Source organism: Sceloporus occidentalis, unplaced genomic scaffold (assembly GCF_023333645.1).
Source record: "Sceloporus occidentalis isolate IW3139 unplaced genomic scaffold, rSceOcc1.0.p SCAF_1, whole genome shotgun sequence".
Taxonomy (NCBI): Eukaryota; Metazoa; Chordata; class Lepidosauria; order Squamata; family Phrynosomatidae; genus Sceloporus; species Sceloporus occidentalis.
In genome coordinates this window covers 116278202-116291359 of record NW_028316981.1, presented here as the reverse complement: position 1 = coordinate 116291359, position 13158 = coordinate 116278202, and the positions used below count along the sequence as shown (strand labels likewise).

The following is a 13158-nucleotide window of genomic DNA, read 5'->3' as shown; positions in this document are numbered from 1 at the left end:
TTTTAAAAAAATGGAGGACACGCAAAAAAATTGCTGATTTTTAAAAACATGTTAATATAAATGCATGTTTTGGAGGCTTCTATAGACAATTGCCCCCCTTGCCCTCCGCTTGCCCCCCTTGCCTGCCGCTTGCCCCCCCCTGCCCGCCTCCTCCTGATAGGCCAAAGGCCCCACGCCCTCACGCGAGAGGCCAAAGGCTCCGGAGGCAATCGGCGGCAGGACCGGGTGGGGGCCGGTCTCAAGGCCTTGCTGGGCTGCATCCGGCTCACGGGCCGCAGGTTGCCTACCCCTGATCTAGTGTATACCTGGCATAGTGGCCACATTTGTTGACGACACCAAATTACCGACTTTTCCAGACTGGATGAAAAGGGCCTCAAAATGGCAAATATATTAAACAACTGTAAAGTACACACACTGGGACATACACATGGATGGGATCTGAACTGGTTTTGAATGACCAAGAAAAGAATCTTGGACTTGTGGTGTATCACTTCATGTATATATTGACCCAGAATATGATCAAGGGTGATATGATCGAGGGCGACTTTCCCGAGAAAAGGTGTATTCGAATATTTTTAATTTAGAAAAATATGCAAGACAGGGAGATGAGAAAAGTATAAAAAGTATGCATGACATTGGAAAATAAACTAAAATGTTTTGTTCCTTATGATACCAGAACTGCAATGAAACGGAAGGTGGGAGATTCAGGATAGAAAAGAAGAAGAAATACAGCCGCCCCTCCATTTTTGCTGACTTGAAGTCCACGGTTTTGATTACTCATGAAGGGGTGAGACCCATTGGCTAAAATAGTGCAAGCGCCCATGCCACACACACAGAAGTGTGCAGCCATTCAGGCCAATGGGGCTTAAATATATGTGAGTTCCCATTTTCACAGGCAGTCCAGAATGAATTCTCTGCAAAAATGGAGGGGCAACTGTATTGCACAAATAATACAAAATTTACTACTGCAACAGAGAATGATAGCCACCAACCTGAATGGCTAACAAGGCAAATTCAGGTGAGGCTACTAGTCATAATATATTAGACAGCAAGTGTTTGAATGCCAGTTGCAGGGGGACACAAGCATAAAGGTGCTCCTACTACATTCATGGTTTGCTTGTTGGCTCCCAAACAGCATCTTGCTGGCAGGAACAGAATGTTGCACTAAAAAGGGCTTTTTGTCTGATTAGCACAGCCCTATACATTCCTACTAACTGAAGTACTAAAAGTATTTGAAGCAGAGCAGAAATGAAGAACACAATAAATTTTCTCAAAGTTCAGTACATGACAGAAAAACCTCCAACAACTCAATGCCATGCAGCCCAATTCACTGATCAAAGGGGATTATAAAAACAAACAAAACAGTTCTGTCTGTTCAGAGCAGTGTGCCATAGGTAGGGAGCAAGGCTATCAGCTTCAGATGGAAGAGAAAAAAAAAATTGCAAATGGAGTCTAAGATCATTAGGTGGAAATACAATATTGGGGGGGGGGGGGGGTGTGCCTCAGCAGAAAATATTGATAAATCTATCAAAGAGCTCACATAATAAACATAGGCCTCTTGCAATTAGCCCATTTCCAAGGGAAAGATTTAGCACAAGACAGGGGACAGATACTTGATTCCCCCTTGCCCGCTTTCCACTTTCAAGGGAGACCATGGAAAAGCCACAGTGATGAGGGGTATTGGCCACTAATTCTTCCCACAATGAGGTAGAATCAAAAATGCCCTTGCAAGACAGAAAGGCACTTACATTTGTACAACTTATCTCCTGAATTACACTGATTCCTACCTCTTGGTGTGGCAAATGTCTCCCCACTTCTGCTTCCTTATGCTTTATTACACACCACCCTGGAAACCATCTGTTATTCAAGAGCAGAATTTCAGAGGTTATGGGGAGGAAGAAGTGGAAAAGCCTAGTTTGGGAGCAGAATTTTATTGCCCCACTTTGGCTCTAACCCAGTATCAAAGTTATCAGAATAGTTATATTCATTCCAACATGAGGAGGATGAAATTTGCCAGGATGAGACTATCGGTTCCAGATTTACAGTTTTAATTATCTATTCCAAGTTTCTGTTTGGATTGTTACCATGACATTTCTGTAACACTAAGATATGCCCAAGCCTGAGCACCTATATGCTGTCACACTGGTCTTGGGATAAGGCCAGTAGGAGTCCTACAACAACTGACAAGATCCATGCCTTGGAATCAGGTAGCATACAGCAGTAAAATCCCACAACCCTCTGCACTAAGTGAGGCAGACCACCAACTATCAAGCTAAAGGATGGGTAGACTAGAAATACAACTCCAGACTGTAAGAAGGGATACTACCGAGAGTCTTATCTTGGGGGGGGGGGGGGCAGGTATTAGCATGCTGTGCAGAAAGTTATTCCATATGCTACAACTAAGAGTAAATACAGCATGTTCTAGTGATCCTATCACTTGAATGCCCAGCAGCACCCCATGCATGTTTTGCTCCCCATTACCTCTAGGTCCAGTGCTTTGAATAACATATGGCATCATAAATCCAGGCAGAGGTTCTTTGTCCCTGCAAATGAGCTGAAGGCAGTTGGTAAGGAAACCAAAGGCCTCTTGGTGAGTTATGCTAGTGTAATCTGGGGTTATAGTGGCAGAATTATTTTTTCTGACATTGTGAAAGTTAGCACCCAGCACCTCCTTACACACTGGTTTCACCAGACTGCATAGCTTCTGGACAATGCTGGTGCAGCTCTGGCCTCTGGCTGCTTTGTGCCGCTGCATAAGAATAAGACATTGGCTTAAGTAAAGCTAGAACCTTATTGTTGATGACTTCAGATATGATCTGTCTCTGAATGGCAACAGAGTACATTAGTAGACAAGCCCGTATGACAGAACCAACAGAACTAAGGCAGGCTAGAATTCAGAATACCACCCACAACAAATAATAGTGACATGACATGGTGAACAATTTCCTGCTTGAGCCAGTTCTAATTTCTGACTAGAAATAGGTAGAAGAGCCATGTCTGAAAGAAGTCAACTATTCATGACTCTGGTATTTTTGTGCTGAGACAGTCTGCCCTTAGTTTGATTCATAGGTACCCATATCAGCTTTTTAAAGAGGCATTAAAAATCTTCATGCTTTTAATAGGGTTTTTGACTTACAAGAAGTCTAATTGGCACGATTAGTTTTATCTATATATAATGATAGTCCCAGTCCTCAAATTGTCTTTGGGAGTATTTTTTAAGACAAGAGCTGAAATGTTGCTGTTCAAAGCAGTTTGTATATTAGGAATGGGGTAACCATTCCTGGTGCATACCCAGCATAGCAAATGACAGATTGTGGAAGTTGTAATAAAAAAATCTGGGTGAGCACAGAATCCTAACCCTTGCTGTATACAATATAATAAGAAGGAAAAGCACATGTGTTTCAGGCTGCAACACTATACATAAGTAACTGGGAGTGTGTGTGTATGCGCCTTCAAGTCATCTGTCAATTTATGGCAACCCCATGAATTTCGTAGCATTTTCCTAGGCAAGGAATATTCAAAAGAGGTGGTTTTGGCATTTCCTTCCTCTAAAATATAGCCTATAGCATCTGGTACTCACTGGCAGTCTCCCATCCAAATACTAACCAGAGCTGACCTGCTTAGCTTCCAAGATCAGACTGGATCTGGTGCCTTTAGGTTGGCCTGTCACACTACATTCAGTAGCACTAATTTTGGTAGATATGCAGACTGTCATGTCATCCATGACTTTAGTGACTTAAGTCACTAAATGCAATTTTGTACAGGGTTCGTCAACAGTAAGGACTTAATCCTAGGAAAAATTTTCACAGGACTAGTTTAAGGATATCATTTACAAACTTGCTGGCACAATAAAAAAAAGCTCAAGCAATCATCTCCCCCACTTTCAGTTTCTCTTCTCATACGAAAGAGCAACAGAAAAACGTCATTTCTGATAAAAATTGTTGTTGTTGTTGTTGTTATATTTATTTGTATCCCGCTCTTTTCCCAGGACTGGGACTCAGAGCGGCTTCACAGCATTAAAAACAGTACAATTAAAAACATTTAAAAAGTACATTAAAAAGGAATTAAATTATTACAGTATTAAAACAGATAAGTTATTAAAAAAATAATAGCAGGAATGCTAGTGCTGTCCTTTTACTTTAAAGTAATCAGAACCAAAATACATCTTTATTTTTGGCTGAAAAGTAGATTGTGTGTGCACATAAATTTAAATTAGTGGCAAGGTTTTCAACCCTCTCCTCAAATTTAAAATGCTCCTTTTTGGAAAGTGCTTTGTGAAGGCAGAGAGGAAGACCAAGGTATCTGTACTGTACCTGCCCTGCTCTCTCAGGCAACTAATAGCGACTGAGAAGCCACTTAAGTAGAGGAAATCATCCGGGGAAGATTTAGCACAGCCTGTTTCCAGGCAACCTAACTCTAATCCAGACTGTGGCTACTGTTTACAAATTGTGGATGACACTCATCAGAGGTTGGCTATAGCCCAAGATACAAAAGTATTGACCTAAAGCGCTGGTTTAGTTGCAAAAATTGGCATACTCCAGGAAGTATTAATCATAACTAAATCTACTGAGATCAATGTGATGAATTTCCATTGCATTGCTTTCAATGAGCCTTAGTTGTAACTACTGCTGACCTACCCAGCCTATCATTTGTTTCCACAGTAGTCAACCAGGTATCTACAGGAAGCACACAAGTGGGAACTGAATGCAATCATACCCTTTTGCCTTCTTCCCCACTCATTGGCATTCAGAGGCATACTGTCTTCAATACATAAAACGGCCATGAATTTCTCCTTCAAGGATCTGTCTAGTTGAACCCATACTAACTGTTGCAAAAACAAATTCCAGTCCAACTATGTGCTCTATTAAGAAATACTTTTTTAATTGTCACTGGGTGACCCATAGTTCTAGCACCTTGTTGGACATGGATGTGTTTTGATTTACTGCTGTCTCCTTTTATTCGTCTTTTCCCTAAACTAGTGACTATATTGAATCTCCCCCTCCCTGAGCGTACAACGTATTCCATTATATAGAGGGACAGACATAGCAGTCACTGACAGATACCAGAAGGCCTGGGATGTCTGTCCAATACAAAACATTGCCCAAATGGATCATTTAACATACCCACTGAGAATTCTGTTTTCCAACAGCAAATTCAAAGCTGCTGCCCGAGTTACTGTAACTTGTATTATTACTAGGGTAAATTTCAATAGTAAAATTAATTCAGTAACTATTAAGAGATACTCTACAATCACTCCCATTTGACTTGAAAATTAGTACTGTCTCTTTATTACTGTCAGGTTAACATTACGTTGTCATTGGAGTGGTATGTACACATTCATCTCAAACAGCAAACCCATTACAGTGGTACCCCGGGATACGAATTACCCGGGGTACGAATTTTTCGGGATACGAATAAATCCCATAGGGATTTATTGTTTCGGGTTACGAAGGTTTTTTCGGGTTACGAAAAAACCCCGGCGCTGTTTTAAATGGAGCCGCGGCTTTTTTTCCATTAGCGCCTATGGGAATTCGGCTTACGAAGGTTTTTCGGGTTACGAAATTAACCGCGGAACGAATTAATTTCGTAACCCGGGGGACCACTGTACTTTGCAATTTTTTGCCAGCTGATTTCCTGTCTTCCAGATGTCCAGGAGTATCTTTTGTCTAGAGCTTAGTTAACATAGAATGTAAATTCTAGATTATTTACTACTGTTTTCACTGTTTTACGAGACTGAAGTAATCAAGATTTCCCATGCTCTTTTACCAATGAAATTATGCACCATTTAAAGCTGTCTTGCCTCTTTAAGTATGTGCAGCTGACCTTTCTTAAGTATCCCTTTGGTCCATTACCAAGCTGTGGCAGAACTTGTCTACAGAACAGATTAACATATACTAAAGAGGATGTTAAAATAACCATGCTAGTCAGTCCCTGTTAAAATGCTTCCAAACTGTGACTGTAATCCAGAGGGACATGCACACATATTCTGCAACGACATCTTTAGTTATTCCGAGTTTGCTTTAAATTGGTTACATTTTGCAGTAGTGATGCAGGAAAAGTAATTTAGCAGGAAAATTTAGCTATACATAACCATTTGGTAGTAATAATGCTAGATTTGGAAATGCTATGAAAAATGTGTACAGTGGGCTTGCCATCCATGTATCTTAGCATCCGCAAATGGCAAGCCCCATTGTTCCCAATGGTGTTATGTGTATGCAGCCACTCACACATCACACCACCATTAGGTACAACATGACTTGAGGTCCCATGTTTTTTGTATCCTTGGTGGGGTCCAGAATGGATCTCCCACAGATATGAAAGTCCAGCTCTATTATGTGAACTTGAGGAAGAACTAGAATTGCAAACCAAAGTTAAGCAGATCAGGATTTTCCCATTCTGTAGTTGTTAAATCCAGGCCTTCAATAGCACCTTCAAGAGCAATTGTGGCAAAAGCTCCTGTAAATTACAGTCTACTTCTTCAGATACATCTGAAGATGTCTAGCCCATGAAAGATTATGCCATAATATGTTATCTTTTAAGGGGCTTTAAGATTATTTGTTGTTTTTACGAGACATTCTGAGAAAGGCTTGTTGCTAGCTTCAACGTGTACATACACACACAGAATAAAGACCCCCCCTCCCCGTTAAGAACTATAGTGGTCGTTTGCAAATTCAGGAAGGTGTAAAATCAATCAATGAAAACTCACATGTTGAGTGTATCTTGGATTTGGTGATAGGCCTACTTGGGTTGTAATTCTGCAATCCCATAAGGCCTGGGCACTTGACTCCTGCTAAAATGTGAACATACAACTCGTGCAGAACTGTGATTATAGGACTCCTGCAACAAGGAAACATGGAAACAAATTTGATACAGGTTGAGTCTCCCTTATCGAAAATGCTTGGAACTGGAGGTTTTGGATTTCAGATTTTTTAAAAAAATGTTTTTGAATACCTACATTTGCATATGGATACATAATGAGATATCTTAGAGATGAGGCCCGTCTAGATACAAAATTCATTTATCTTTCATGTACATGTTACACAGATAGCATGAAGGTAATTTTATACAATATTTTAAATAATTCCGTGCATGGAACAGTTTGTGTACATTGAACCATCAGAAAGCAAAGGCATCACTATCTCTGCCACCCATGGAAAAAAGTTTTGGATTTTGGAGTTCGGATAAGGGAGGCTCAACCTGTAGGCGGTTTCAAGATGGTGTGAGAGCTCCATTAACAGCTAATGGCTTGCAACTGTTTTGCCTACAAGATTAAGCACCTCATTCATCAATCACTCTGCTGCTGAATAAACTATTCCAGTTTTAGTTTTGACTATGAATTATCAAAAGTGAAGCATGAAACTACCTGAACTGTTTACTTAAGATACCATATACAAACCAAGAGGCTGCACAGACATTTTAATGGTGCCTTGTGTTAAAATGCAGGCAGAACTTTTCACCAGATTTGTATCCCAAACTCAACAGGTTGGATATTTTAAAATCTTGCCGATGTGTACAGTCCCTGTATGTGTGCCTGGAATCCCACATCCTCCTTGGCACTTCTCATGCCATTTCCTAAAAAACTGCAGATCAGTGAAAATCAGCAACAACATCTTCCCTGAACAAAGCTGAAGAAGTGCTTTCTGTTCTCACAGTAAGCCTCTCAAATGCAAGCCACAATGTTTTGTACTTTGGAGTTCCTTCTTGAATAGCAGCTTCCACCTAGAAGCCTGGAAGCATCCAAAACAAAATGATCTAGGTATGCATCTTCACAGTAAACTGATAATAATTACATTTCCATGGCACTTCGCTGGTTAAGAATATTAAACCATAGATGCCAGGTACCAAGACTTGTGCAGCATGCACAATGACACTGATATGGATTGGTCACCAATAAGAACAGACCACTGAGTCAATGGGATGTAACTACATGGTGACCATTCAGCAGTTCAGGTCATTATTTCATCACTGGTAACATCCAAATGTCACTAAACTCCTCCAGAATTAAAAGGGATTAAAACAAGTATTTCCCCGAGGGCATCAAGCAAAGAGACTAAGGCAGTCTGAGAATAGCATGAGATTTACAGCGAGTGTAATTTCTGCTCCTCACTACTAGGCAATGTATGAACCGCTAGACTTCAACTTATGGGTGATTTCACTGACCTATGGAACTGGGAGGAACATAAACATGAGGACATGTTGTTATTTATCTTCATTTTTTACTAAACCAAGTCTTCAGTACCAAATTATAGTCTTAGTATTACTCCAGTGTATTAGGCTGCATGTATTCAAAACAAATTCTTGAAGACTTGTATAAAAAAGTATTAATCTTATTTTTTTATTACATACACCCACCCATAAAATCAGCATGTAACCCCATGCATTATCCATTTCATAATGTGCACAGTGGCCCTAAATGGGAACGTTTTTTTCAAAACTGCAGCAAACACTAAAAGCTATCTGCTACACTGTGCATTTTTAAAAATAAAATGCTGAACACAGCCTATTTTACTACATTCTTCTTCCTTTACATACTGTATTTGTTTCTGTTTGCAGGAAAGAATACATAATACAGGAGCAAAACAGTGTTGCATGCTATTAATTTTGTGTGTTTTCTAATTTCAAAAAGCATTGACTGGATGCAAATTTAAATGAGATTTGGAAATTCATGATAAACTATCCCTATTGCAAAGAAGTCCTCAGGAAGAGTTGAAAAACTAGTTAGATCAGATTTCAAAATTATGTGCACGCTGATTAACAAGATTAAAAATTGCAAGCTAACTCCAACAGCAATCCTACCCAATGAAATGAATGGGACTATAATCACAACTAATAAATTTCATCAATTTCAGTGGGCAGAACACTGAATTTAGCTTTTAATGTTTTGGAATAAAATTAATCATGTTTGAATATTATGGGAAAAACACATACCTTAGAATCAAACTATCGTAACAGAGCCTTTGTATTTAAGATAAAACAAACTGGAGTTTAGATTAGCTTCAGGTCTTTTTCCTTCCTTTTTCTTTTTTCCTTTCCAAATGCTTGCTCCTAAAATTGGGAGGGGGCACTTTTTACATCAGTGTAAGAATACAAACACAAACTAATCATGTCCATTGCAAAATCTCATGTCTAAGTGAATCAACTGCATTAAAATGCCCAATGCAAGGCAGGAAACAGGCAGAATATCTAAGAGCAAGATGGGATTTAGGTAGCATCAAACACAAGAGGGGGGGATCCTTACAAAAACATTTATGTCAATGATTTACTTGGGAAAATAAATAGTTGAATTTATAAAAACAAAACAAAACAGAACCTTTAAAAAATTTTTAACACCAGTAATATTTTATATGCAGTTAATGAAACTACACTGGACGGCGTTGAGTGGAAGAACTAGTCCTTTAAGTCTTTAAATATTGTGTAAACAGAAAACAGCCTTGTTTCCTGATTTTTTTCAAAGCTTTTTGAGAAACACACACAAATAATTAGATTTAGTCAATTTTATTTACAATTTTGTACATTTCAGAGCATTACACAATTACATTTCCATATTTTCTGACCTGCAAACAGATACCTTAAATGGAAATATTTTTTTTTAAAAAAATGCAGTTCGGTACATCCAAATGCAACAATTACACATCTGACAGTTCACAAAGTGTAATTTACTAGGACGTATCCTAAGAATTTAAGAACAAGTAGTCGGGGGGGGGGGGGGAATCTGACTTAATTATATACAGAACACAAAATCTCTCAAACTAATCTAATCCCTCAGGACAATTGTCCTAGGAGCACCTCACCCACCCTCAGATAGGAAGGTATGATTCATACTTAATGCAGCATTAACAGCCCTGGATCCTAAACATGGAGGGGGTATTCAGACCTGCCGGGGGAACAACTGGCTTCCTGTTAACTTTCCAAAACCTGAAGTTCATACTTCTATCCTTGGGTGCATTGCATAACTGAGTGTTTGGAAAGAGGTGACTGCCAAGACCCATTTACTAATGATTAAACATTGTTAGCTGGTTGCAAATTAAACTGGTTTCTAAATAGGATTTAAAGTGACCAGTGGGAATGAAAGTATTTTTAGCCATAGAATGACTCTTTGGGCCCACTTATACTATTAGGAGTAGTTGGGGTAAAAACACAGAAATAAAAGCTCCAGGCATGCACAGGGCGCCAAGAGCCCTGCATTCAAGGTGGATCGTCCAGATCACATCTACAATTTCCATTTCTTGGGTTAACCATCCCTCCTCCCCCACCCCCGCTGTCCACACACTGAAATGGTATATACAGTGAGTAGAAACTAGTAAAAATTCCCTGCAAATAAACTGCTCTTCAGCTGAGGTTATGGCTCCTGTGCATGGGGGTGGTCAGAAGAATTTTTTAACTTTTACAAAAAAAATTCAGAGTCCTTTTGAAAAATACTGAGATCTCATTTTAGGTTAATTTGATTGCATGTACAATTTGTTTAGTATAACTTTCAGTCAAGGCATTGCTACAAATGGAAATTTCAGTATAAAAAAGCAGCCAACTGAGTGCAATTCTTGTGTTTAATTGGCCAAGTCCTTCATAGTATTTAACTAGGCTAGACATTTCAAGGAGCCTTCACATTTCTTGCCTACCTTACTTCTTATGTTCATGTTTCAAACTGTGTCAGCAGGGCCCGAACTTCAGGAGTTAGCTGCTTAGCAGCTTTGGCTGCTTCTGTAATGGCCTTGCGGTAAAGACCTTTTCTCTTCTTATTAAATCGCGACTGAAAGTTTTCTAAAAAAGGGGAGAGCTGTGAAAGAGCAAGGAAAGATGTTGTTGGGGACCCAAACCATGAAATACGAGCTTCCTGTCGGACTAAAAGGCCGTTATCTTTTCGGCTCACAGTTATAGTAAGAATACGGGCTGGCCACCATGGGAAGCCATATATCTTGGCCCAAACAATGTCTCCTACACATATGGTCCTGCCATCTGGTGTGACACATTTAGAGACATTTTTTGAAAAAACTTTCATTTTCAAAGAATTACTGAGCTTTTTCTCTTCCTTTGAAGAGGACGAGGAGGAGGATGAGGAAGGTGCATGCATGCTGCCTGGAGGAAAATCAAAACTTTCAGTAGTGCTACACTCAGAGTTGGTGGACTTCAAGTCATCTGTGCTATCACTACTACAAACTGATGCACTGGAAGAGTCAGATTTCTTTTTATTAAGGGTCATGTAAACCGTTATATTGCTTTTGCTGCCTCTCTTGCCCAGTGTCTGCTGTTCATCCTGATCAACAGGTACATGCACTTCACTTGTGTCCTGAACCTCACTGCTGGCCTCTTCAGGGCCTTCTGAGGGGCTCTGATTTTCTGAAGGGGCCTCACCTGCTGAGCGGGTAGAGGAGCAGCGAGACTGGGGCTTAGCTGCCATCTTGCCACTCTGCAATTTCTCAAGCCCTGTCTTGAGAGAGGAGTCGTTTTCTTCATTTCGGTACCTTTGTGGCTTCAGACGCAATCTTGGGGGTAGGGAACCTGAGCTGGTGTTTTGAAGACGCCGCGTGAAGTGGACCTTTGAATGTGCATTTTTGGAAGTAGAGGTTGCACTCTGTTTCTTTTGTGCCTTCTCTTTGGCTATTTTCAACACTTCTCGAGCTTTTGCATGATCCATGTTTTTACTCTGGAGAACCTTTTTAGTATTTAACTGTGTTTTTGATGTATTTCCTTGAGTGGGAACTTTAACTACTCTGCTTCTGCTGTGGGCAATATTTGCAACTTTGACCACAGAATTTTTTTTCTGGCTTTCAGTTTGGCTTTTCCCATCAACTTTATGATCAGTTTTAATTTTTTTATTCACAGTAGTTATGCTCTCATTTCTTCGCTTTCTACTATCCTCATACCTTGGGGAGTCACTTGCATTGCTGCCTTTCTTAATTTCTTTTTTTTCTGCAACAATGCTGTTCTTACATTTGTCACATAAGACCTGTCTGGGTCGCAGTTTGATAGCATTCATAATAGAAGTGGGTTCCTCCCTGTACATTTTCCGCTTGGGCCGTTTAATTTTCCGAGGTGGAGGCTGAGGTATTGACTGGTTATATGTGTCCCTGATAAACAAAGGAGGAGGATATGGTGCTCCTTCATGGAAGAGGGGAGGTGGCTTGGAAGTCCATAGGCTTTTAGCCAGGCTGGGTTCTGATGGCTGGATGGGAGAAGAGTCCTTGACTACACCACTGACTTCACACTTCACCTGTGTCTCATCTTGGAATGGTTTACTCTGGAGCTGCATTGCTTCAGGTTTATCCTTGTATTCCCTTTTGGGAAATATGGTCACAGGGATTCCATGGGGTCCAAACCTTAATAAGAGAGAAACATAAGACATAGTTAACAGCAAATCTCCACTTCATTCCTCTTTTCAGTCCAGAAAAGGACAGTTCTGACTATGACAATGTATTAACATTGCACAGTGCTGTTCAGAAAAAGCTTGTTATTTTATATTGGCACATCTTTTGTACCAAATAAGAAACCTATAACCTTGATCAGAAGGGCCTCTAAATATATATTTATCAAGGGTCAAGAAGGGAATTACTTTCCTGAGAATTACCTATGGGGTGACCCTCATCCTTCTGTAGCAGATTTTGGGAGGTGGATTATAGACAAGCACTCTCATATGGCAGCACTGCCTTTTTTGCTAGTAAAAATAAAAAACCCAGGTAAGGTCTAAATACCGTAAAGGCACCAGATACCATCTGATCTTGGAAGCTAAGCAAGGTTAGCTCTGGTTAGTTTATGGATGGAAGGCTGCCAACAAATACCAGGTGCTGTAGGCTAGATTTCAAATGAAGGAACTCCTGGCAAAACCACCTCTCAGTATTCCTTGCCTAAGAAAACACTAAGAAATTCCTGTGGTCTACATAAGAGGACAGACAGCTATAAATAAGGATCAGAGCACCGAGTGCTCTTACCAAAACCTACCCTTCATTCTATGCTCAGACACATTTTGCATTTCCTCTAGGCCACTGATTTAAAACCTTTCTGCTTTGAAGGAATTGCATTAACCTGCCCCCACCTACTGCAGACAGTTCTGGGAACACACTCCATTATCAGTATGATCAGTGATTAGGCCCTATCAGGTTTCATTGTTGCCATGTGGACTAAGGGTGCACTACAAGAAAACAGATGGGCAAGCTGTCTTTCAGA

The 13158-nt window shown here is 40.1% G+C and overlaps 1 protein-coding gene across 5 annotated transcripts in view; it reads right to left on the bottom strand.

Annotated features, from left to right (window-relative positions):
• PWWP2A (PWWP domain containing 2A) overlaps positions 1 to 13158 on the bottom strand; it is a 39307-nt gene that overhangs the window by 3039 nt on the left and 23110 nt on the right. The window contains exons 2-3 of one of the 5 annotated variants that reach the window (XR_016281896.1): positions 10617 to 12314; positions 6707 to 6837 (exon numbers count right to left, since the gene is read on the bottom strand). Coding sequence is in view for 4 of the 5 variants with exons in the window: in XM_089532231.1 (XP_089388357.1) it covers positions 10631 to 12314 (1684 nt within the window). In the remaining variant the exon portion in view is untranslated. Of the gene's footprint in view, positions 1 to 6706; positions 6838 to 9026; positions 9046 to 9494; positions 12315 to 13158 lie in introns of those variants that run through there. The other 4 variants (XM_089532244.1, XM_089532252.1, XM_089532231.1 and 1 more) reach the window with 4 other exon arrangements.